Genomic DNA, 27,122 nt, shown 5'->3' on the forward strand with positions numbered 1-27,122 from the left:
GACTGAACCTTTTAGCAATAATTTTTGTATTGAATGAATTGCATTTAATTTTGATGCTTCTTTTACTTAAACTGATTCTTGAAAGATAACTTTTTTACACATTTTATACCCATGTTTAGGATCAAATGAACTTGTCCACATTTTTATATTGAAACACACTGAGTTTAAATGAGTTTCAATTCGGAATGAACTCTGCTTTATGAACTCAAACAACGTTTTTAACATTTGTGTTTGTATCATATTTGTCACTGTTTGAGTTTTACTAGAAAGATTATCTAATAAAAATTGTAGATTTCTATGCACTTCTGTGATTGTAGACAATGCAGCGTCTGAACAGGACTTTTATTTTGGAGTGACGACATGACGTCATAAGACTGCGCCGCGCTCCTGCATCTGTTGAAGAAAGGTTTGTTTTAAGAATTTAAGCTGTTTAAATCGATGAAGACAGTTCAATGATTAATAGTTGTTGTTGTTTTTTTTCTTTTTTTTTTTTTTCTTACAAGCTATGTGGAATTAGTTTATTTACTATTTAATGTTTATTTATCTAAGTGTAATGAAGGATATTTGTGTGAGTAAAGCTCATCCACTGATGAGAAACAGTAAACCTGCGTCTCATTTCTCTCTATATATCATAAATCAGTTTATCATGAACACGAGTTCAGTCTCTGGCGAGTAATGATGGAGAAACTGAACTTTTCAACTCCGAGTCAATTGAATCAAATACTTTGGTAAATGATTCAGTGAATCACGACACGTGCTGCTCAAACAGTGAACGTGAACGACAACAACAAACACTAACGTGTGATGAAAACTTTTACAAACTGATCATTTTTTCAGCAGTGTAATCATTTCAATATAATTTATAATTCACTAAATACCAAATGTAGATCATTAATGTCTAAATATGAAGTTTATTAATTTACACCGTTAGTTTTTATTTTTTTGTCTATCCAGGTCATTGAAGACTTTTAACTCTGTTAATTATTCTCTTCTTAAAGATGGCGTTTATTAAAGATGAGACTGAAGATATGAAAATTGAGTTTATTAAAGAGGAGACTGAAGACATGAAGATTGAAGAAGCTTTCAGAGTGAAACATGAAGATACTGAGGAACAAACAGGTTGGTTTTATTCTCACAGCTGAACTCAGTCATTTGATCATTATTAAAATGTCCAGCTCTACAGAAATCAATATATTCTCTAAGTATAATCTTACAGAGAATATTACAGAAGTAGCCAAAACAAAATTATTTTCTGCAACATTAAACCTAATATCTTCTTCTGAATAGAGAACAATGGAAAAGATTTTTTTTCTGTTCATGCTCAAAAGTGCAATAAATAAGTCCTAATTGATCCTTCGCCGGGAGTTTGATTGACAAGCGATCTAACCAGTCATAACGCCGAATCTGCCATTTTGTCCAAATAAGCAGTCAGGAGTTAGAAGATTAACCTCGGTGGACTTAAACTTGAAAAATGGTGTGTACTGACGTCTTTCCACGTTTTAAACAACATTCCTTTTCGTGTTCATTCATGTTTATTTGATGCTATAAATTAACTAGTAGGAAGAGATGATCAGTTCACGAGGCGCTACAGCAATCTGTCACGACACATTAAAGAGCCACAAAATGGTATATTGTTCTAATTTCTTAAATTACACAACTTGAAAGCTGGGACTTTGTTTAATATCATAAGTAATCTGCTTTGTCTTGTCTGTCGACGTGTTGTCAGTGTCCTCTTTGCTCCCCGATGTATTTTTCACTCTGTTTCAATTGAAACATTTTACATCAATAACCATTTCATGTGTGTGTGTCATATGGAGGAAAGTCAGCAGGGGAAGTGTGTAAAACATTTTGAAGTATAACAGAGTGAACTGCTAATATTTGATGAAACCAGTGAAAAATATTTACCTTGTCATTTGTGGTACAGGTGTAGGTTAGAAATCAATAAGCAGATTGAGGCTAGAGGTGAAATCGTGTTAAAATTACATATCGTGATTATTGTGACAAAATTATCATGGTTATCATTTACATGTTTTTGTTAAAGTTCTGATACAAACTGAAATAAGTTTAAAAAAAAAAATGTTCAGTCCAAATTCGGATCCAAAGTTTTTGACGTCCACACTGTGTACTGCAGCTGTTCAGATCCAATTTGTGTGTTCAAGCCACTCTTTCGTTTTCTGGAATATCTGCATTGGTTTCGATGGCAATGACATTGCATTGGTAGGCATAAGCCAAAAAACAGCAACAAGAAGGGTTTGCAGTACAGATGTTGTCTTATTTACATCATGACATTGCGCAGCCGCATTGGACTCCTGCATCTTCTGAGGCAGCGGCAGTAGGTATGGGCGGCTTTATTCTGTGCTGTCGTCTCCACCGGTCTCAAAACATTGTCTCCGTTATATTGTCTTGTTCTGCTTGTCCGGCACTTTGCAACAAACACAACCTTGTTTCTGCAGTGACTTTAATCATGTTTCCTATAACAACGCCTGATGTGTACATTTTATGTGGCGTGAGAAAGTCACATAGTCAAACACATTCAAAGCGTCTCTGCCAGGTGCAAGATCAAAAAAATAATCGAACAATACAAAAAAGATCTGCTCATTGTTCTTACTTTTATTTAGAAAAGGTTAAAAGTGGCCACGCACATATTCAAGGGCTTTTAAAATCTTTACTTGAGTGCAGCCCTGGAGTACCTTAACAGGACACTTTGTAGATTTATTTGAAATATCCATTTCTGATCATGAGTCTCTAATAAAGAGCTGATGAGTTGAACCTAGAGCAGGAATGCCCAATCCTGTTCCTGAAGATCTACATACAAGCAGAGTTCAGATCCAACCCTGATTGAACACACCTGCCTGTAATTATCAAGTGCCCCTGAAGATCTTAAAGCCTGATTTATACCCGACGCGTCCACAAGTTCGCTTGGGTGCGCATGACAAAATGGAAGTGTGCATTAAGTGCGCCTGAACCCATTTCGCCTGGGAGTGAGCACAGGAAATTTTTGTAACGCTCCGCATCTGGAGGCGAATCTGGCCGAGCATGTACGTTTCAAAGTTTTTGAGCAAGTTTTTTTAAGTTTGAGTCTAAATTAGTTCCTTACATTTATAAAATGTGCCAACAATACCAGAAATAATCCCTTTTAATGAAAATAAAGTCCAGTATAAACTTCTCGTTCAGTGGGGGAGATGCGCGCAGTAATTCACTGCTTCAGGTGTGCTTGATCAGGGTTGGAAATCTCCAGATCTCCAGGAACAGGACATCTAGTGTTTATTTAAATTACAATTCAACTGCGCTCCGTCTGTTTGACGCGCATGTGCACTAGGGGTGAAACGGTTCTCAGTAAAAAATCAAACGGTACCGTTCTGCACACTCGGTTCGGCACGCATTGCACCGCGGTTCATCTCATATCTGACTACGCATACGCATTTATAATATGGTTTGTAGAAAATAAATAAAACAGATTAACGTTTGTTAGCAGTCATTTACGCCGTCATTACCCGAGTGTTGATAGCGCGCCAGCTACTATACTATTCATAGCATGCGAGCTACTATACTATTATGACTTAATAGTAACTTATTAATTAATAATGATCGATCTTTATTTAATTTATACAGTGAATATCTGAACATACAATATGTCAAAATAAAGAACACAGCATCTGCTTTTAATCATAATATAAACTTTTTATTCTACCTTCATGCAATATTTTTATTAACACTTTAATGTGGGTAAGTTTCATTAAAAATTAGAAACATTTTGAACAAAAAGCTGAGAAAATCAAGCTTTTTTTAAAGACCATGTCCGGATCGGATTCATAGATCACGTCCATCAACCCACCCCCTCCCCCCAAAGCTTGCATGTTATACTTTTGATACCTTCTATATTATTTTGCACCTCTTCATGTGCTCAACATTTCATTCAATAATGTTATAAAGTTTTAATTTTTATGTCGATTAATGTTTGATGATTGCGTGAGTTGGCATGTACTGGATCAAAGCTTTTATCGTTTGTTTCTGCTTCTTCTTCGTCTGTGTTTGGATTCCGCGGTTTGGTACTGATTCGGATGACTGCCAGAAAATTCCGTCAATGGCGGGAAAGTGTGGTGTCATAAATGCTAGAAAATCTCATCAATGGCAGGGAAAGAGTTAGCCACTTTTCCTGGATGATATAGATTTTTGATAGATGTTCTTTTTTTTAATTAAAATGTGTCATAAAATAGAAATTAAGGGTGTATTTGCACTAGGCGATCCGAACTGTGCCAAGCACTTTTGAACCCCCCTGGTTCATTTTACTAGTGTGATCGCTCCGTACCGTGCCCTGGTCCACGTGAAGAGGCGCAGTTGGATTATGCTTGGGTGCGGTACGGATGTATTGAGATCGGTAACGGAGTACGGAAGAGCTTTTCAGTGAATTAATTTGAGTACATTTAGGTCTATAATGGATCCAGTTCTATCCCCATTGATGAACAGTAGTTTGTGGTTAAAGCTGCAAATTCCTCCATCAGTGTCAGCTCTCTTCTAACAAGCTGATGACCTTAACCAAATGTGATAAATAAAGGAGACATATAAAACATGCAGTGGTGAGTCCCTTTGGACCAGGTTTGAAAACCACTGGTGTATTGAGTATAAGATCTATAGACGGGATGGGCAACTCTGGTCCTGGAGGGACACTATTCTGCAGAGTTTAGCTCCATCCCTGATCAAACACACCTGCAAAATTGAACCCAACCCCAAAATTTAACCCTAAGTCTTCAGGACTGCTTGAAAATTACAGGTAGGTAGGTTGATTAGGGATGAAACTTTACTCTGCAAAACAGTGGTCCTCCAGGACAAAGTTGCCCATCCCTGATCCATAGGATAGGATAGGATTGGGTATAGATCATACATGTTGTTGGTTTTGATGCATTAAATGTCTAAATTGTTTTGTGTCTGTTTTTGCCCTAGACCTAATGGCACTGAAAGAGGCGAGTCATGAACTTAATGAAAGGAAAGAAGAGAAAAAACATTATGATAAACATCACGATTTCATGACTGGGGAAAGAGCGACACAGGCTAAAAAGTCCTCCTTACAAAAAAGAGCTCAAAAGACTGGAAATAAAAGTTATTTCATCTGCCAACAGTGTGGAAAGAGTTTTGATCAACATAGAAACCTTCAAGTCCACTTGAAAGTTCACGCTAGAGAGAGCCCCATCACTTGCCAACAGTGTGGAAAGAGTTTCACACTTAAAGAAAACCTTCAAGTCCACTTGAGAATTCATACTGGAGAAAAGCCTTACACCTGTCAACAGTGTGGAAAGAGTTTCACTGTAAAAGTAAACCTTAAAGACCACATGAGAATTCACACTGGAGAGAAACCTTTTACCTGCCAGCAATGTGGACAGAGTTTCACTGTAAAAGGAAACCTTAAAGACCACATGAGAATTCACACTGGAGAGAAACCTTTCACCTGCCAACAATGTGGACAGAGTTTCACACATAAAGGAAGCCTTATAGTCCACATGAGAATTCACACTGGAGAGAAGGCTTACACCTGTCAACAGTGTGGAAAGAGTTTCGCACATAAAGGAAGCCTTATAGTCCACATGAGAATTCATACTGGAGAAAAGCCTTACACCTGTAAACAATGTGGACAGAGTTTCAGTCAGAAGGGAAGCCTTACAGCCCACATGAGAATTCACACTGGAGAGAGCCCATTCACGTGTAAACAGTGTGGACAGAGTTTCAGTAGAAAAGGAAAACTTGAAATCCACATGAGAACTCACACTGGAGAAAAGCCTTATACCTGCCAAGAGTGTGGAAAGAGTTTCAATGAGAAAGGAAACCTTATAGTCCACATGAGAATTCATACTGGAGAGAAACCTTTCTCCTGCCATCAATGTGGAAAGAGTTTCAGATTTAAAGGTAACCTTAAGGGCCACATGAGAACTCACACTGGAGAAAAGCCTTAACACCTGTACTGTGCGGGAATGGCTTCACACAGGAACAAAGCCTTAGGGAACACATGAATATTCACACTGGAGAGAAGCCATTCACATGTGATCAGTGTAGAAAGAGTTTCAGACATAAACTGACCCTTTATTCCCACATGAAAATTCACACTGGAGAGAAGCGTTTTACATGTGGTCAGTGTGGAAAGAGTTTAAGATTTAAAGGTAACTTTAGGGGCCACATGAGGATTCACTCGAAAGAGAACGGTTTTAGAAGTTGTCACTGTGGAAAGAGCAGAGCTGTAAACAGTACCTGAAAACAATACTTGAATAAAAGTACAGACACCTTACATCAAAAATGACTCTTTTACAAGTTACAAGTCACCGATTCTAATACAACTTGAGTAAAGGTCTTTAGAGTATCTGATTTTAATAGTACTGAAGTATTTTACTCATGCTGAATGTAGGCTCAAAGATCTACTAGTCCTCGACAATTGAGAGACATTCCAGTGAAATTAAGAAACAATTGATTTGATTGATGAGAAATCATGTTTATATTCTAAAACCAAAATAAAACGTAACACCTCAATATTGCAATAAATCAAGGTTGACACAACAGCCTCTCAAAAGTCTACAAGTCTCAGTTAAGCTCAAGTACACAAAAAGGCCACAAGTAAACCAATATCTTTCATAAAGGTCTTGTCAATATAGTTGGTGCAGTCATGACCTCATCTCATATATGAAACACCTGCGATTCAGCAACTACCTGCTAATGCACTCACATTCATTTGAAGTAGCCTTGTTTACAAGTTTTGGTGAGTAAAGTCAAAATGCACAAGATATACAGTGGTGTGGAAAAAGTGCTTGCCCCCTACCTGATTTTTTTTTTTTTTGCATGTTTGTCACTTTAATGTTTCAGATCATCAAACAAATTTAAATATGAATCAAAGATAACACAAGTAAACACATGCAGTTTTTAAATGAAGGTTTTTATTATGAAGGGAAAACAAAATCCAAACCCACATGGCCCTGTGTGAAAAAGTGCTTGCCCCCTAAACCTAATAACTGGTTGGGCCACCCTTAGCAGCAACAACTACATTCAAGCGTTTGCGATAACTTGCAGTGAATCTGTTACAGCGCTGTGGAGGAATTTTGGCCCACTCATCTTTGCAGAATTGTTGTAATTCAGCCACATTGGAGGGTTTGAGTGTGAATAGGATTGAGGTCAGGACTTTGACTAGGCCACTCCAAAGTCTTCATTTTGTTTTTCTTCAGCCATTCAGAGATGGACTTGCTGGTGTATTTTGGATGATTGTCCTGCTGCAGAACCCAAGTTCACTTCAGCTTGAGGTCACGAACAGATGGCCAGACACTGTCCTTCAGGATTTTTTGGTAGACAGCAGAATTCATGGTTCCATTTATCACAGCAAGTCTTCCAGGTCCTGAAGCAGCAAAACAGACCCAGACCATCACACTACCACCACTATATTTTACTGTTGGTATGATGTTCTTTTTGTGAAATGCTGTGTTACTTTTACGGCAGATGTAATGGGACACACACCTTCCAAAAAGTTCAACTTTTGTCTCATCAGTCCACAGAGTACTCTCCCAAAAGTCTCGGGGATCATCAAGATATTTTCTGGCAAAACTGAGACGAGCCTTTATGTTCTTTTTGCTCAGCAGCGGTTTTCGTTTTGGAACTCTGCCATGCAGGCCATTTTTGCCCAGTCTCTTTCTTATGGTGGAGTCATGAACACTGACCTTAACTGAGGCAAGTGAGGCCTGCAGTTCTTTGGATGTTGTTGTGAGGTCTTTTGTGACCTCTTGGATGAGTCCTCGCTGCGCTTTTGGGGTAATTTTGGTCAGCCGGCCACTCCTGGAAAGGTTCACCACTGTTCCATGTTTTCGCCATTTTGTGGATAATGGCTCTCACTGTGGTTCGCTGGAGTCCCAAAGCTTTAGAAATGGCTTTATAACCTTTTCCAGACTGATAGATCTCAATTACTTTCTCATTTGTTCCTGAATTTCTTTGGATCTCAACATGATGTGTAGCTTTTGAGGATCTTTTGGTCTACTTCACTTTGTCAGGCAGGTCCTATTTAAGTGATTTCTTGATTGCGAACAGGTGTGTCAGTAATCAGGCCTGGTTGTAACTAGAGAAACTGAACTCAGGTGTGATAAACCACAGTTATGTTTTAACAGCGGGGGGCAAGCACGTTTGTCACACAGGGCCATGTGGGTTTGGATTTTGTTTTCCCTTCATAATAAAAACCTTCATTTAAAAACTTCATGTTGTGTTATCTTTGATTCATATTTAAATTTGTTTGATGATCTGAAACATTAAAGTGTGACAAACATGCAAAAAAAAAAAAAAAAAAAATCAGGAAGGGGGCAAGCACTTTTTCACACCACTGTAGTACCTTCAATGCCTTTAGATCAGGGGTGGGGAACATTGATCCTGGAGGGCGACTGTCCTGAAGTGTTTAGCTCCAACCCTAATTAAACACACCTGAAGCTAATCAAGGTCTTCAGGTTTACTAAAGTTACAGGCAGGTAAATAGGGTTGGGAACCAAGAACCGGTTCTCATCAGGAATTTTTAAAAGAAACCTATCTTACTGAGGACATTGCATAGACTTCCATTGATTTTATATCAGGTCAATGATATTTTCTATCACCTAACCCAACCCCTACTCCTAAACCTACCCATCACAGAAACATGTAACCATCACTAGATTAAAATAAAAACATATTTTGGCCACTTTATAAGCCTTTTAAAATAGTGAGGATCAGTCAATGTCCTCACTTGTGGGTTGTGAAAGTATTCCACAAAAAAAGTGAGTGGCTTGGGCCCTAATGAAATTCATGTGGGCAGTTGGCATGGGGCCATTACGGAACCCATGGACAATCCCATATAAAGGCCACACATGGGCCCCACATAAAAGTATTGTATGGGTTAAAGCTGGGACCAAGATAGGTCTTGTGCATGCTTTCCACTTGGGGCCCACCCAGTGGCAGGTGCAATCCTGCATGAAATCCATCTGGGCAATTAACATGGGGCCGTTATGGAACCCGTGGACAATCCTACATGGGGCCCATTTTTCAGCCCATTTCATACCCATATAGGCCCCACATACAAATGTAGGCTGGGGTTATGTTATCATTGCAAACCATCTGATACATTAATTAATCCATTTAATAACACTAAACTGAGCATTAAATAAATTACCGTTTTGCAGCTGAGATCCTTTCTCTCGAACATGAAATGTCAACTGCAGGATTCTCCTCAGGATTTAACCGCTCATTTTTAGGCGACTGAATTCCTTAATCCCAGTAGTGGCCCACCTGTGACAAAACGAACTCAGGCCGAAAACAGATAACGAGCTTTCAGTCAAGACTGGCCCAGATAGAAAAATCCGTCTGTCAGCCGTACAGTCTACATGACTCTGGCCCATTATCTTTTCACAGACTCTGACAATAAGTCGATGTTGGCGCATTTCAACCTGAAACGGCCCAAAGGTGCTTGCTATTTGGGGGCCCGCCTATTACGAAATGAACTTGGCTGAAAGATCTATACAGAATATATGGACCTGCCGCAAGTACATCTATTTCAGCCGAGACCGTTTCAAAACACTGCTTCATGGAGCTTCGATGCTTTACGAATCGTTTGTTTCGAATGAGAGCTTCGGAGTGCGTATCAAACTGCCAAAGTCAAACGCTTATGACGTAACAAAGCCTTGTTTACTGAAATCATGTGGATTTGGCACTCCGAACCACTAATTCGAAACAAAAGATTCGTAAAGCTTCGGAGCTTCATGAAGCAGTGTTTTGAAATCATCCATCACTAAATATTGTTGAATAAAGTTTTTTTTTTTTTTTTTTTTTGGTGCACAAAAAGAATTCTCATCGCTTTATAATACTAAGGTTTGAAAGCTGTAAATCTCTACATTTATATTAAGTTGCCATGAGTTTGCCTACTCATACAAGATACCTCTGAACAAGTCGACCATGACCTTCAGTCTTTAAAACTCTGAAGAGGAGAGATCCGAGCCTTGTGTTTTAACCTGAGTTCTGGATGCTGTGGCCTGTACTTGTTGAAGAACTTCTATTCTGGTCTTTTCCTGAACTGTCACTTCATTTCTATCAAGCACTTAAGAAGCCTTCTGTAGTACACAAACACACAAGAACATTGTTTCACTGCTGATTGGCTCCTTCCTAAATAAAACTAAATAAAAAGGCAGGACATTATTACGTACAGCATTACAGCCCACAAGCAAAGCACTTACTACAGATTAACAGTACAGCAGTACATTACAGCAGTACATTAAAAATACTTAAACTGGTTTAGATTACATGATTTGTATTACCTGTATTTATTAGGAGTGTAACTATGCTCTGGTCACGATACAGTACGTATCTCGATACTGAGTTCACAATACGATACGTATCACGATATTTTGAACAAAATGAAACTGAAATTCAAATGAGATTTATTTAAAAAACATTAACAAATTTCAATAACTTTCTTTGTTGTACATACAAGATCACATTTCAAGGTTTAATAAAAACCTTCTGTATTCAAATTAACAGCTGAATAGGTCTCTGTCACTGAAAAAAAAAGTTAAATTTAACACAAACTTAGAATTAAGAATCCTAAGGGACCGTTCACATATCTAAAAACGCATAGAAGGCGCAGACGCACCACTTCTCCTTCTTTCCAAAGCACCTGCGCTCCCGTGGCATCGGTCGTTGCTATGCAACCATGAACTGCACTACAAAAATTGATAAATTGATTTCTAGCCCTTGCATTAGCTTTACTACTAGATATATTTATGGAGATAAGATATAAAAACTACCCTGTACAGCTATGATCAGCTGTTCAGCTGAGTTTTTGATGTTTTGTTATGGAAAGGCCATAGCTGATCGGTTGGTTCTTGTCACATGGCCTGCGGTGCACTTGCGGCATTCTGAAAAGTTGATAACTTTTCATCTCGATGCGCCTGGAAAACGCACCGCATGCGCGTCACGATCCCGTTGCTTCCATTATGAGCGCGCCTGCCGCGTGGCTACATTTGAAATAACTGACTTGCACGTGGAAAAGACGCAATATGTGAACGCCCCTAAGACAGAACTTCTTAAAGCAAAGCATCGCAAGCTTCTTTTGCTTTTGTGAGCACAGCTGTTGCTGTGGCACTGCGATGAAAAAAAGCCACGACTTTTCTCACGCGACCAAGCAAGAAACTGATGCAAGAAATGTTTAAACCTGCTTGTAAGATTCGATGTGTGCGCGAAACACTTACTGAACTAGAGAGCTGATTGAGACACACCCTTAATATGCTGTGACAACCCGGCTTCTCTCACTGCCACCTCCATGTTGCAGAGTAGGTCACGTCGGCAGCTCAACCAATAAGATTAGACCGCCGTCATATCGTAAAAGTATCGACATCACTCTACGATACGTAACATTTTTGCATCGTGAAATATAGTACTGCGATATTTTGTTACACCCCTAGTATTTATGTTCTTCACTTGGATCCAGTATATGGTAGTAGTGCACCACCAACAGTACATCCAGGAGTTCATTCAGCCTGTTGCACACCTCCAGCATCTGAAGAAATCTGTTGCCGATCGGTCTGATCATGCTCTTGGGAGGGAGATGGAGCAGACTCTGAAACTCTGAAAAATCTCCTTCTGTTTTGGTGACTTCTTAATAACATAATATACATCAGAGCAGAAATCTTCAACTTCTGAGCTGAATGGGCTCATGAGCGCATTGGCAGCATTGGAAACCATATGGCGGTGTCTCCAGATATGACTAGGAGGTAAGGGTTCTCCTTCCTAGCTTGCATCTTAAGTCCAGTCTTCTTTCCCCTCATGACTGCACAATTGTCCAATAGAATACTGGTGACTTGTTTCCACTCAAGACCATACGACTGCAGGACATCTTATAGTTCCACCGTAAGTGCTGAGGCATTTGCAATATTAAATTTCCTGCTTGCCAGATGTTGGGTAGTTACTCTGGTCGTATCTTCATCAAAAAATTGAACAACGACACTGAGAATTTTGTCCATTCTCTGGCTAGAGGCTTCATCAATATTCAGTGAAAACATGCAGTTTTTGAGCTTCTCAGACAGATGTCTCTTAAACGCTGGTGCTATGCCATGTGTATTTATGTAACTGGCATGTTGATTTGAAACAGACAGTTTTGTTAACGCCTTTTTGTCTTCCGCAATTTTTTTACACAGATTTACCAGTGGTTGAGATATCGTGAAAGATAAGTTGTGTTCTGCAATGAACGTGCACACGCGTATTTTCAAATCACAAACACGGTCAGTCATTGACACCGGTACGCCAGCTGTGGTTGTTGCTCCCGGTAATTTTGTTGTGTGTTGGAGAGCGTGGACAGCTGCTCTATGACCGGGGTCTAATTCTTGATGTGATTGCACTTTTTTACAGTTAGATGCATAAATTAGCTTTCTCGAGCACAGAATGCAGAAGCAAGCACCTGGTTCTTTTGACTTTTTCTACCAGCTACCAAAAGGCTTGCAGTCTCTTACTACCCGCCCCATTCTACTTCTGATGTAAGTAATGTTAGTTTGGTTAAGAGTGAAAGCTGTATTCCTCTCAAACCATTGGTAGGTGAACTCATGAACTGAACGTGATATCAAGATTTTGATATCAATTTATTGTATTTTTTTCCGCACCCAAACGCCGCACGCTGGAGATCCGGCACGGTGCCAGAAAACTTTAAGCCCTGTGGGTATAGTGAGAAGACGGGGGGGATTTAGCCTCCTAGAACCTCCCAAGAAATGCACAACGAGGCTGTTTCGTCCCACCGACTGGCCAGCAATAGGTGTGTGAAACGCTGCTATAGCTGCCACGTACACCTTGAGCGTGGAAGGAGTGAGGCCCTTGTCCAGACACTTCTGGAGAAATGACAATATCGGGGATATGTCACACTCAACAGGGTCTTCGTTTCAAGCTGCACACCAGTCGACGAAGACTGACCATTTCTGGGCATAGAGGCGTCTAGTAGACGGGGCTCTCGTCTAAGAAATGGTATTCAGCAGGTTTACAGGCTCCCATCGAGGGACCACAGGTGCAGAGCCCAGATCTCTGGCTGGGGGTGCCAGATCGTCCTGTTCGCCTGAGAGAGGAGGTCCCGTCACAGGGGGATCAGCCACGGGGCTTTTGTCGAAAGCCTGAACAGCTCTGAGGACCAAGATTGGTTCCTCCAGAGTGGGGCCACCAGGAGGACTCTGTGTTTGTCTTCCCTGATTCGTCTGATGACCTGAGGGATCCGAGTGATCGGGGGAAAAGCATAAAGGAGGAGGCTGGGCCAGTCATGGGCCTGCGCATCTCTGTCCTTCGAAAAGAAGACTGGGGAATGAGAGTTGTCTTCTGATTCCGAGAATCGTCTGGGGGTGGAGCGTCCACTCGAGGGGACATTGCTCCGAGATAGCATGTCTGCTCCCAGATTCAGTTTGCCCAGTATGTGCGATGCTCTTAGCAATTGCAGTCTGGGCAGGGCCCATTCCAAGAGCTGCTTTGCCAGCGCACAAAGGCATCTGGATGAAGGCCCGCCCTGGCGATTTATGTAGTACTGCAGAGGCCACATTCGCAAGAGGTCGAGCTGCAAAACCGGGGAGGTGGAAGCCATCAGCCCTAGCATCCTCTGGAAAAACTTCAGAGGGAGAGGGGGACTGAAGCCGTGAGCTGCTGAATGGCCAGAACGCGCTCTGGTGAGTCCATTGCCCTCATTTGGGCTGAGTCGAAAACTGCACCCAGGAACGAGATACGTTGGCTGGGGAGCAGTGAGCTCTTGGCAAAATTGACCCTGAGTCCTAGGCACTCCAAGTGGCTGAGGAGCATGGATCTGTGGTGTGCTAGCTCGTCCTGCAGCTGGGCCAATATGAGCCAGTCGTCAAGGTAATTCAAGACATGGATCCCCATCTGTCTCAGAGTGGAAAGTGCCGTATCCATGCACTTCGTAAAAGTGCGAGGAGCTAGGGACAGCCCGAAGGGAAGGACTGTATATTGGTAAGCCATTCCCTCAAATGCGAATCTCAAGAATCGTCTGTGACGGGGGGAAATCTGGATGTGAAAGTACATGTCTTTCAGGTCCAGTGAGAAGGACCAGTCCCCGGGGCAAATCTGCGCGAGGATCTGATTCAACGTTAACATCCTGAACTTCCATATCATGAGGGAGCGTTTCAGGAGTCTGAGGTCTAGGATGGGTCTGAGACCACCATCCTTCTTGGGGACAAGAAATATCGGCTGTAAAAACCGTGTTTGCTCTCTGAGAGAGGGACTCCCTCTATGGGTCCCTTTCCCAACAGAGCCATCACTTCGGTGCGAAGGACATGAGCGTCGTCCGTTTTTACCAGAGTGGGAACCACTCCGCTGAAGCGCGGCGGTCTTCAGGCGAACAGCAAGTAACCTCGATTTATTATCCCCAACACCCAGCTTGACACTCCGGGGATGGCCTGCCAAGCCTCGGCCCGCGTGACGAGGGATTGGATTAAGTCAGTTGACAGGCCGCTGTGTTGGGGCCTGTGCACTGATGCAGAGAGCATGTGTCATGAGCATAGCTGAGCATAAATGGGCATTGAGCTCGCTCTCTCAGTGAGAGCATTCATCCTCAATGAATGTGGCTTGCAAGGGCGGGGCTGGCAAGCGATGCGTTGAGAGGCTCGGCCTTCAGGAAAAATATGCTCTCGCGCCCTCATTGCGGGAATGCTCATTCTCAATGAACGCGGCAACCTGCAAGCGACGCTCTGAGAGACTCAGCAAACACAGCAGAAATATGCTCCTTCAGATTGAATATATATCATGAGTCCCACCTGGGTCAGGGGAGAGCGTCATGTCATATTCAGCTGAGCAGTGTCAGAAGTGAGACCGCTCTTCCTCAATGAACGCGGCTTGCGGGGGTGGTGCCAGCAAGCAACGCGTACAGAGATCCAGCATAATAAACAGAGAGCATATGTCATGTTTAACTGAGCATAAGTGAGCATTGAGCTCGCTCTTTCAGTGACCGGGGGGGGTGCGCCTGTGCGTGCCTCAAAAGAGAACTTACAATGACTTACAAAAATACATATAAGCTACAAGTGTATGCACTACTTGCTTTATGCAAGCACTATATGATAAATCACTATACAGGATTTACCCTATTATACTTTATCGACACAAATTGATAGGTGAAACAACAAACAGCCACCCACAAATAGTCTATACACAAAACATCAGGCTGTCTTTGAGTTCACATGAACAACGGTTAAAGTTACTCGTCGGGCTACAGAAGAATACCATAATTCCTCCGTTCAATTAGGCCTAAGACATCGAGAGTCACGCAGACCTATAACAACCCAGCCACAACACATATATTGCAAATAACATGCCTTACCTTAACACAGAATTGACCACAATTCCAATGTTTATAATTTTTTCTATGAATCTTTGAGTTAACGTACTAAACATGAGTGGAATTTGCACCACAGCGCCCCCACAACTTGATGCTCATGACAAGAATAGCATGTATAGTTATCTTTATTGAAGTGAATTAGGTTTAAATCACCGTCACGCATGAATGAATATTTTTGAAATTTTACACATAATAATCCACGTTCACATTACACAAAACTGAAATTGCACGTCAAAATAACACATTGTCAATATTTTTTGAGACCCCCAAAATTTCACAAATCACGTTTTCAGGGGAGCCCATGTCTTATTAAGGGGAGCCGAGCTCCCTCTAGCTCCCCCGTAGTTCGCACCCTGCTCTTGCGCCCTCATTGTGAGAACGCTTATTCTCAATGAACGCGGCTTGCGGGACCAAACCGGCAAGTGACGCGTTGAGAAACTCAGCAAACATGGCAGAAATGCGCTTTATCAAACTGAATATATATAACATGGGTCTCACCCGAGTCGGGGAACAGCGTCATGTCATATTTCTCAATGAACGCGGCTCAATGAATGCGGGACTGGCAAGCAACGCACTGAGAGATTCGGCATTACGACAAACGCCAGAGAAATGTACTCTATCAGACTGAATAAGTATCATGAGTCTCACCTAAGTCAGGGGAGAGCATCATGTCAAATTCAGCTGAGAGTCAGAATAAGCTCGCTCTCGTGCTCTTGTAATGAGAGCACTCGTCTACGACGAACGCGGTTTGCGGGGCCGGACCCAGCAAATGACGCGTTCAGAGGCACGGCATTTTGAAACAAATGCCAGCGAGAATACACATAGAAAAATAAGCTCTGTATACTCACCTGACGGAAGACAGCAGGGGATGAGCTGAAACGGGTGCTCTCAGATGCTGAAGGCGGCTCATAAGCGGTACGGTGAACAGCTGCCAGAGAGCGACGATCCGCAGAGCGATCGCCGTGAAAACGGCGGGGAGACTACTCTTTTAAGCGGTTAAAACTGCAGGAAATAGCTCTTTAAATCGCTCGCAAGACGGCGGTAGGGGAAGCACTGAGAAACCGGAAGCGGCCAAGCAGGCGGCTCAAGAGCGGCACTCGAGAGTGGGCAGTCAAAAAAGCAGCAGACAGATCCAGTAAGATGAATACTGATGATTGTGAAGTTGCTCGTGCCAGTCTCAGGGCTTCAGTGACTGAGAGCAGGGCAGTCTCAGTCGAGTGGCCACTCTTGAAGCCAGACTGGTTGTTGTCAAGGAGGTTGTTCTGTGTGAGATAAGTAGACAGTTTTAAAAAGTCCAGAAGCGACTGACTGTCCCTCGACCTCTTGTGAGGTTGCTGGCTGCTCCTGGCTTCTTCTGAAGAGATAGAGGCTGGTGTGCTGACCGAGCCACCTGAGGTGGCAGTCAGGTTTGCTGCAACAACCAGAGGCAGACTAATTGAGTGCTGCCCCTGGAGTGCAGCATCCATTGCACTGTACCACTGACAAAACAAAACCATAAAGAGTGACACACTGGCACTTCAATAACATGGATTAAGAAGACTACCCAAATCTGGCAATACAAGATTACAAGGCATTACATACAGGCAATACAAACACTCAAAATCAATAACACTCACTCCCATCCACATTTGGAGGAGTTGCGCCTCCCAGTAAAAAGGTTCTTATTGGCCGTCCGCCATTCAATCAATGCCCGAATTTCCTCAGCAGTCCCTTGATGAAATATATTGCTTACATGTTAGATTTAATGAACAATAATACAACTTTAAAAGAAGTTGGCACTAGTACAACTGTAGTAGCATGTGTGTTAAGTTGGAGTGTGTGGTGGGTTGATACGTCAGGTAATCACGTAATTATATATTAGTCACAGGTGAGATCTCAGTTTCCTCGTGGCATTGCACTGATGTGAACTGTTTGTGTGGGTCATGTATCTTCACTCGTTCACTTTTAAAGTCTTTTAGATTATACATTTAGAATATAGGTGTTTGTGGGGAAATTAATCAAATTCGTATTTGGATTAATGTGATTGTTTCATGTAATTTTAGATTAGTCGTGTGCGTCCAGGCATTGTTAGTGAGTATGTAAGTGTTGTGTGCATGAGAGGTAACTTTTCTTTTGCCTTATATGTATATTCTAAAATGTTTGAGGGAAGAAAAGCGGGAGGGAGAAGCAGAAGAAAAATGTTTATTTGTCGTTTTGCATAAGTTGCCAGCTGCGGCTTAGGGGAGAGTGGGGTAAGGTGAGCCAGTGGGGTAAGATGAGCCCCCCCCAACCTTTTAACAAAACAGATGTAATGGCTGTTTCATCAAAGAAAATTTGTCCAGGTCTAAAACTATTTGTGATGCATATTGGTGATTTAGCAACGTATAAAACCATGCAAGTCATTTAGCTAAATATTATTCTGAATTGGTAAGCTAGCTAGCTTTTCCTAAAATGGCAGCTATGGGGCAAAGTGAGCCAAATGCTGTGGGGTAAATTGAGCCAGCGTTTTAACTTACCCCACGATAAGGCAATGAATTTAAGTTAAATCTGAAGTATAATCTGGTGTCATTGAAATGTAATATTACACAACTGGTTTAGTTTATCTTTATTTTTGAGTTTATTTGATAGGAATAGTGTACAAGTACACCAAATCCTTCTCTGATACGAACCAGAGGATGTTTAATCATATATATCTTTCCACCTGTAGTCTCTAATGGCCTAACATGGTCGACATTGCAGAAAAACTACCATGTCAAGAACCTTTTGACTAAAATGTTTAGTTTCAGTGACATTTATTCATTCTTATGTAGATCAACATATTGTTTCAGAAATGCAAACAATTAAAGATACTGAAATTTCAACTTCATTTAGTTGGTTTTATGTTGTTAAATTTAGCTTTAAAAAAGAAATATTTGTAAAATATTTTTAGGAAGAATATTTGTAAAAGGAAATTTGATTATTAAATTAGTTTTTAAAATAGGTACATTATCTTTAAAATTTCGCATGGGTTTAATTCAGATTTAGTTAGATCGTCAGTTTACACCCACCTACTGACTCGGATCAACTTACCCCTAACCTGGGTAAATTGAGCCAGAGGAACACTTTTTTATAAGAAGCCATATTTTTTGAACCCTTTGTCATAGATGTATTCTGATCATTTAAAATGATAGGAAGCTTCCTGAAATTACTTAAAATACTTTCATTGTACTTTTGCCTCATTTTCCCTTATCTTGAGGACCACATAAGTAAAAAGTGGCTCTTCTTACCCCACTCTCCACCTATATACCTGTTCCAGTTTTGGGACGTCGGAGTGTTGCTTGCGCACTGTTGCTTTGAACGCCTTCAGTTCACTATTGTTTGTACATCGCTTGCCTTGGAGACGCAAGACCGTTGCCTCTTGTTCCGCTGCCATCTGGTGGTCATTTGAGCCAGTACATTGTTAATTTGTGTTGTTTATCTTTTGTGTGTGTGTGTATTTGAGCTGGATTGAAGTTTATTTTTTGTTGTTGTTGCTTGGTTTGTTTATTGTATTTTATTTATTTGTATTATTTGGTTTTGTTGTAAGTTAATTTGGTGTTTTTTTTTAATTTTGTTATTGGGGTTGATTGGATATTATTTCTTTGTCATACTTTACATTTATATAGCTCAGTTAAAGGGGGTAGGCATACTAGTGTTTCTTTCGTAAAGACAACTTTGTACTTATTCAAACAACAAGAAATGTATTTACCGTTGCAAGACGTTCAGCTGCTCTGCTGTGGAACTTCAGTTCGCTGCACTCAGGGCACGGAGTTAAGAGGTTTGACTGACAGTTTGAGCGGATCCAAAAAGATTTTGTCACAAGTTCTTTTTAATACCTTTAATACACCTCCAAAAAAGGGCACTTTGAAATGTGTAAGGACAAAAAGGGCATGTGCTCTGCACAGGTTGAGCCCTACCTGTCCACGTGTCTGCTCAGTGATGACTGGCGAGCTTATAGAAGACTTGCTTTATTCATTATTAGGTCAATCACAGTCATTTCTTTGTGCATCCACAAATGGGAGCTCATATGCAACATACAGAACATGCATGAAGAACCTACAAAAGTGAAATATACCATTACAGGGGTAACACGACTCTGAGATAATAACTTGCCTTTATTGAGTGGCATTATTGGAGGGGGAAGCTACAACCTAAAGGTGTCCTTGGCTGTCTGCTTTCAAGACATTGCTGCTGCATACAGGATATAATAAAATGAACTCAATATTATTATTTTTTTATGAGTAAACCTGCTGCTAAAGATTAAAACAACACATACTGCATCAGTAAACACGCAAACCTTAGCTACAAGGACAAGTACTACATAGTTACCGTGTAAATACCATTAGTAACTTCAGTAAATTGTCTTACTAATTACCACACATAAGTGCCTGTAAGTACTACATAGTTACTGTGTACATACCATTAGTAAGTAAAGTGTCTTACAAGTTACCATAAATAAGTGCCTGTTATTACCCACACTTGTCTGTAAGTACAAAATAGTTTCCATGTACATACCATTAGTAAGTACAGTAATGTGTCAGCATATACGAACACTATAAGTGCCTGTTATTACCCAACACTTGTCTATAGGTACAAAGTAGTTACCATGTATGTATCATTGGAAAGTACAACAGTGTTTCTTATTAGTTTCCATGTCAGGTGAGTACCTTGTTTTACCACTCTTTTACCTGTATGTACAATATAATTACTATATATGTACCAGGAAAGTACACATACTGTAAAATAAAGTGCTACTAATATAACACATATCTTTGTCTGATTTGTCCAGATGCTATACTGGGATGAAGGAAGACACCAGCTTCAAGAATTTTTTCCTCCAAAACCAGTAAGTCACCTTTAAGCAGTACGGCTTGCCCCCATGCAAGGCTTGCCCCGACACACACAACCTGACACCAGAAGGCCTTTAAAAAACACAAGGCCTCCTCAGAAAGGGTTCTTAAGAACCCTTTGACTCTGAACGGCAACCCAGAACCAAAACTGGCACCAGAAGGCACCCAGAATGGCCACAATGCCTTCTACATTGCCTCTACAAAAGTCTCTAGTCAACATAGGGCATAAAACATTTAAAGTAGGTGAAAACATGTTCACAAAAAAGCAGGAGTCTGCATTAGTACAGTGGGTACGGAAAGTATTCAGACCCCCTTAAATTTTTCACTCTTTGTTATATTGCAGCCATTTGCTAAAATCATTTGTTTATTTTTTTTCCTCATTAATGTACACACAGCATCCCATATTGACAGAAAAATGCAGAATTGTTGACATTTTTGTAGATTTATTAAAAAAGAAAAACTGAAATATCACATGGTCCTAAGTATTCAGACCCTTTGCTTTGACACTCATATATTTAACTCAGGTGCTGTCCATTTCTTCTGATCATCCTTGAGATGGTTCTACACCTTCATTTGAGTCCAGCTGTGTTTGATTATACTGATTGGACTTGATTAGGAAAGCCACACACCTGTCTGTATAAGACCTTACAGCTCACAGTGCATGTCAGAGCAAATGAGAATCATGAGGTCAAAGGAACTGCCTGAAGAGCTCAGAGACAGAATTGTGGCAAGGCACAGATCTGGCCAAGGTTACAAAAAAATTTCTGCTGCACTTAATGTTCCTAAGAGCACAGTGGCCTCCATAATCCTTAAATGGAAGACGTTTGGGACGACCAGAACCCTTCCTAGAGCTGGCCGTCCGGCCAAACTGAGCTATCGGGGGAGAAGAGCCTTGGTGAGAGAGGTAAAGAAGAACCCAAAGATCACTGTGGCTGAGCTCCAGAGATGCAAGTCAACCATCACTGCAGCCCTCCACCAGTCGGGGCTTTATGGCAGAGTGGCCCGACGGAAGCCTCTCCTCAGTGCAAGACACATGAAAGCCCGCATGGAGTTTGCTAAAGATGGTGAGAAATAAGATTCTCTGGTCTGATGAGACCAAGATAGAACTTTTTGGCCTTAATTCTAAGCGGTATGTGTGGAGAAAACCAGGCACTGCTCATCACCTGTCCAATACAGTCCAACAGTGAAGCATGGTGGTGGCAGCATCATGCTGTGGGGGTGTTTTTCAGCTGCAGGGACAGGACGACTGGTTGCAATCGAGGGAAAGATGAATGCGGCCAAGTACAGGGATATCCTGGACGAAAAACTTCTCCAGAGTGCTCAGGACCTCAGACTGGGCCGAAGGTTTACCTTCCAACAAGACAATGACCCTAAGCACACAGCTAAAATAACGAAGGAGTGGCTTCACAACAACTCTGTGACTGTTCTTGAATGGCCCAGCCAGAGCCCTGACTTAAACCCAATTGAGCATCTCTGGAGAGACCTAAAAATGGCTGTCCACCAACGTTTACCATCCAACCTGACAGAGCTGGAGAGGATCTGCAAGGAGGAATGGCAGAGGATCCCCAAATCCAGGTGTGAAAAACTTGTTGCATCTTTCCCAAAAAGACTCATGGCTGTATTAGATCAAAGGGTGCTTCTACTAAATACTGAGCAAAGGGTCTGAATACTTAGGACCATGTGATATTTCAGTTTTTCTTTTTTAATAAATCTGCAAAAATGTCAACAATTCTGTATTTTTCTGTCAATATGGGGTTGCTGTGTGTACATTAATGAGGAAAAAAAAATGAACTTAACTCCCTCGGGTCGGCGGTCACGCCGGCGATACCACCTCGGTTTTTTTCTTACCAGTGTGAAAGAGACTCAAAATACTCCGTCAATGTTGCACATATAATTAAGAGTTATACACCATTAAAATTTGTGGAATATCTTCTTTTATTTGTGTACACTCAGAGTAAAAACAAAATGATGTGCTTTTTGCAAAATAAAGAAAACTAACATGATGCGTGATCTCTCGTCTCCCTCTGAACGAAGTTTAATCTGATGGTTCTCAGAAAATGAACTGTAACTTAGTGAATGCTAATGACACAAAAATGAGACTTATGTCTAAAAAAATGTTGAAATGTCAGGTTTTAAATCGTGTAAGTCAAATCGAAAACAAATATTCTGTGTTTATGTAATCTGTATGAAAAGAGACACATGTCAGAAGTCTGTGATTCAGCTCATTATCCGCTAATGCGGCCACGCCCACGGAGCGAGCGCTATTCAGACGCAAATTCTGAGGCAATACATGTATATATCATCTCAATCGTGCATTTATTGTCTTGAAAAGTGTTTATCTGTATGTTAAAGCCATGGCTAGCGATCTCTGGAAGACATGCCGTTAGTTCCTTAATGTCCTGTTCTTCTTTAGAGTAATTTGTGGACTAAAGGTGTACAGAGCGCCCTCCGGCTGCAAGTATGAATTGAAAACAGTATCCAGCGCTCACAGTGATGACAATAAATATTGAATAAATATTACTCCTCTGTATAGAAAATTGACATAAACATATGAGAACCCATCAATATTTCTCCAAATGTGCATGCTTTTAAGATAAAAGACTATATGAAATGCCATAGAGGTAACATGAATGTTCAGACGCTTTGCATCACAGAAATACATTATATTTTAAAGTATATAATAGAATACCATTATTTTAAATTGTAATAATATTTCACAGCATTGCTGTTTTTTCTGTATGTTTGATATACACCATGATGAGCTTGAGACATGATCACAGAGGGTTTTTTCACAGCCTACCTGACTGAAAGGCCTCATTAATATGCAGCTCATTAGAGGTTCTTTATGCGATTCTTTTGTCTTCTCAGGTGTAAATCACCCATTATTCATGATGATTCACGCCTCCACGCATACTGTGTTTCTTGACAAAAAGTGTCTTACAAAAACTAAATCAATATATTGTTATAAATGAACGAGTATGCAGGATAATTTTTACATCATTTTGAAGCAAAAACTCTAGTCTACAACCTCCAATACCCAGAAGTCTTGTGAACACAGATTTAATATATATTTTTTGGCTTTATTTCAGTGACTTAAGTTTTTTGTTTTTTCAATAACCACGCATAAACGTTATTCCTTCAAAAACACAAACATGTACATACATGTTCCTCACATATTATGGTAGCCTAGGTTGTGCTGAATACAGTGTAATGACACTTTTTCCATTAATATGTTTATGAACAACTGAAAAAAGCACAAATGTCAGGGCATGTCAAAACTTCTCCAGGGCCCCGAAAATCCTCAGACCCCTGAGGGTTAAATGATTTTAGCAAATGGCTGCAATATAACAAAGAGTGAAAAATTTAAGGGGGTCTGAATACTTTCCGTACCCACTGTATAATTTTAAATTTTACTGATTGAAAGAAATCCTTGATGAATGTGTAAGCCTCATCTCCATCTATGACTATGCATGGCTCTTTGAAACATACAGACATTAGACATATACTGTTTGATTTGGCACTGCTGTGCACTGGTTTCCATGACAATGACTTGGAAAAAAAAAACACAAACTCCAGATAGCGCATACGTCACTGTGACACCAGATTGAGCTGGTTAAGCTAGCACGGCTAAGCACCATTCGCTTAAACAACCATCCACATAAAAGTGTGCATTTGATAATTCCAACACAACATTTGACACATTTGATACGCATGTAGATCGCTAGTTGCTGGCTTGTTAGATGCTGATAAAATAGCTTGAATTGACATCTCTACTGTTCTACTAGCTCAGCGGTATATAAACTGTACCAGAATTGATTAATCTGCTTTGGTTGAAGAAATCCCAATTGCAGTATTGCTTAACCTGTTTCTGATGAAGAAATCTCAGTACAGTGTTATATACATATAGATTTGGGTGATGCTCCCCTTTCTACAGTGTAATTGTTACATACAGAGGAGGTCGGAGACACAGGTAAGGTTTACGATGTTTTATTGAGACAACCAGAGCAGTGAGCAGGAGAGTGAAGCCAGATAGAGTTCGTGATGATCGATGACAGAGATACTGATACTTGGTTTCTTCTAGGAGTCGTGGGTGGCGGATGGTCCTTGGAGCTGAAGACACACAGAGACACTCACGGAGGACAGGAGAACACGGAGGATCTAGGAAGCACACTGGAGACAGGTAAGTAGTTGATCGAGGAGTCCGTAAGGTAACCATTAGGGTAAGTATGCGTTAACGAGACTGGACAATGACTGTGGCTGTGAGTGTCTCTTATAGTGCTGCTGACAGGGGTGGTGATGAATGTCAGGTGTGCGTGATCAGAACTCTGGTGAAGGAGTGCGTCGTGATTGGGTGAGTGAAGAGCCTGGCGTGTCTGTGACAGTAATAGCCTTAGAAATTAAAAGTTCTTGAATATCTGAAAGTATAAGCGCCACATTTTAACTCGTTCTAGTCTGTTTCTGTTTCCCCATAGAGCCCAAAAGGAACCAGTGATTCTGTTTATTCTTAATGAGTGCACAAGTTCTATGACCCTGCTACACAAGTAATCTCAGTAATTACTAAAACTATATATATCCTGAGCACCAGTGATGAACAAAAACAATAAAGCTGTTATTTTTTCCCCTCTTCTTCACCTCTATGGAGAGGTAGCCTGTTGTGAGCCATCAGGAGATTCTGAGAAATAATTTGACCATTAAATCTCAGCTTACACCTTTCAGAAACATTCTCAGAACCACACAAATCTTAGCATCCTAGCATCCACAGCTAAGATAGCAATCATAGAATATACACTTCAATAACAAGCATCAAACTGTACTTTATATCCATAGCTGACCCATTAAACCTTTAGCTATGAACTCTTTAGGGTCATGCACTGGTCTCTCAACCTTACTCTCAATAACAAGTGTGCCAAAATGTTGCACATGCTCAGCTTAACTTCCCAGGTGGGAGACCTAAATGACTGACTAGCCAGTGCAAGTAACACCATTCCACCCAGACCTGCTGACAACCTACTGCACCAGAGCCAAACACAACTGGATAATGAGAGACAAGGACCAATGATACATGACCCAAGCCAGAGTTACATCCACATAGAGTGACTAAAGTTATCATCTCCTTAGCCCGCCTCATGGATCTTAAACAGAAGGTAAACAACCTCACACAGATCACAGAGTCCCACAAAAAGTGGACATGTGCTCAAAGCCTCACAGACCAGCTAGAGACAGAGGCTCAAACTAGAATCAAAGGCTTCAAAAGTCTCAGACAGCTGCTGAACAATGAGAACAGCTATACGGAGAAAGCACAGGACCAGCTCTGGGCTGCTGTCATGGCAACATCCCAGGTACCAGCAAAGCAACTAGGAGAAGCATTCGGAAAGGCACATGGGGAAAAAAACGCAGTCTACAGAGCCCCGAAAGGGACATGGTTAGTCCCTTGCTAGCAGGAGCCTGTTATTTTGTAGTACAACAGATTTCACTTACCACATAAAGAGAGTAAGGAGAGATGGCTGATAGGACAGTGGTGAATGGGTTGCAGTTCCTGAGCGTCACTGACAAATATCTAATCTTGTGAAATGTATAGTAAGTACTGACGCTCCTTAGAATACACGACACAGCTCGTGTGATTGCGAATCTCGAAAGTGATTCAAAAGCATTTTTAATACTCCACATGTTAACAGCAGCTTCCTGATGCTCACAAATTATTTACATTATAATTATCCAACTATATAATTGCGAGAGAAAGCATATATATAGAAAGAAATATATTTTTTCCTCCCATCTCACATGTATACCCTTTGTAGTACACGCCATTTCAGTACACATAATTTCCTTTCCGGATACGGTATTTGGCTTCGGGCACATCCCTAGAAGACACCACAGAATGACCAACTGCAGCTGGCAACAACATCCTCCATCACACCCTTCACACAGGTATCAATTAGAGGCTGCACAAGGACAGCTGGACACGCCTGCCTCAGAGTTACAGGGGCTGCTGGCATGATGAAAATACAGCTCCCTGAACAGGACTCACCAGAGGAGTACTGCGAAGGACAAGCCTCGGACTCTGTGCCCAACAAAGCCCAAGCGCACTCAAGTCGGCACCACCACGAGAGTAGAGCGGCACTCCAAACTTCAGACTTCTCATGAGATGATAATGACCACCTGCTGCCCTCCTGCCACCAGCACCCACAAGCAAACACCTGCTCTAAATTAACTGACTTCAGGATGACAGGTGACACCCTACCCAGGGCACCTGCTGCCTCAGGCGGCACGAGCAACCAGGCTGCTGCTACGTGCTGATGCGTGTCTGATCTTTCTGCACCTTCGACATCGCTCACTGTTTTCCATGTGAAGGAACAATGATCAAAAGGGGGGAATAATGTAGCATCTGGACAAAGCAGACACAAATATATTTTATGTCTAACATATAATCTTTAAAAACCCTGCACCAAGGTGTCTGCGACAACCCCCAAAGTAATACGACCAGGCCTCTTGTTGCCATGATTTTATGACTTGAAAGAATGAAGAGCTCAAACTAACTTTGAATCACTAGGCCATAGAGAAGACACAAAGCCTGTAAAAACAGACTCTTCTGCCTCAATTTATAGACAAACTGTTCTATAAATGAACACGCACCCCAGGACATTGTGTGTATGATTATAACTGTCTTGTAAAGTGTCTTTTGTTTTGTATTTTGTTTTATGCATGTCTTGTGTGCAAACTACTAGTTCATGTAACCTCACATATATTGTGTCTCCAATCAAATTAATGCTCATTTCATGACTTACACTTTCATGTATAACTTCCTCATAGGATGCAGTGTGTGTTTGCTGTATCAATTGGAGTATAAATGAACACAAACCCAGGCCCAGTTTAATCATGCTTAAAAACAAGAGCCATAAACTCCCCCACAGAGGAATTTCCCACTTATTGAT

General features: G+C 41.1%; 1 protein-coding gene across 1 annotated transcript; it reads left to right on the forward strand.

Moving 5' to 3' along the window:
• Nucleotides 1–255: 255 nt before the first annotated feature.
• On the forward strand, nt 256–6,095 carry LOC127508852 (gastrula zinc finger protein XlCGF8.2DB-like). Its single transcript, XM_051887299.1, has 2 exons — nt 256–1,119; nt 4,942–6,095. The coding sequence occupies exons 1-2, from the start codon at nt 999–1,001 to the stop codon at nt 5,943–5,945; spliced, it is 1,125 nt and encodes a 374-aa protein (XP_051743259.1). The 5' UTR covers nt 256–998; the 3' UTR covers nt 5,946–6,095.
• The last annotated feature ends 21,027 nt before the right edge of the window (nt 6,096–27,122 follow it).

This window comes from Ctenopharyngodon idella, chromosome 3 (assembly GCF_019924925.1).
Source record: "Ctenopharyngodon idella isolate HZGC_01 chromosome 3, HZGC01, whole genome shotgun sequence".
Taxonomy (NCBI): domain Eukaryota; kingdom Metazoa; phylum Chordata; class Actinopteri; order Cypriniformes; family Xenocyprididae; genus Ctenopharyngodon; species Ctenopharyngodon idella.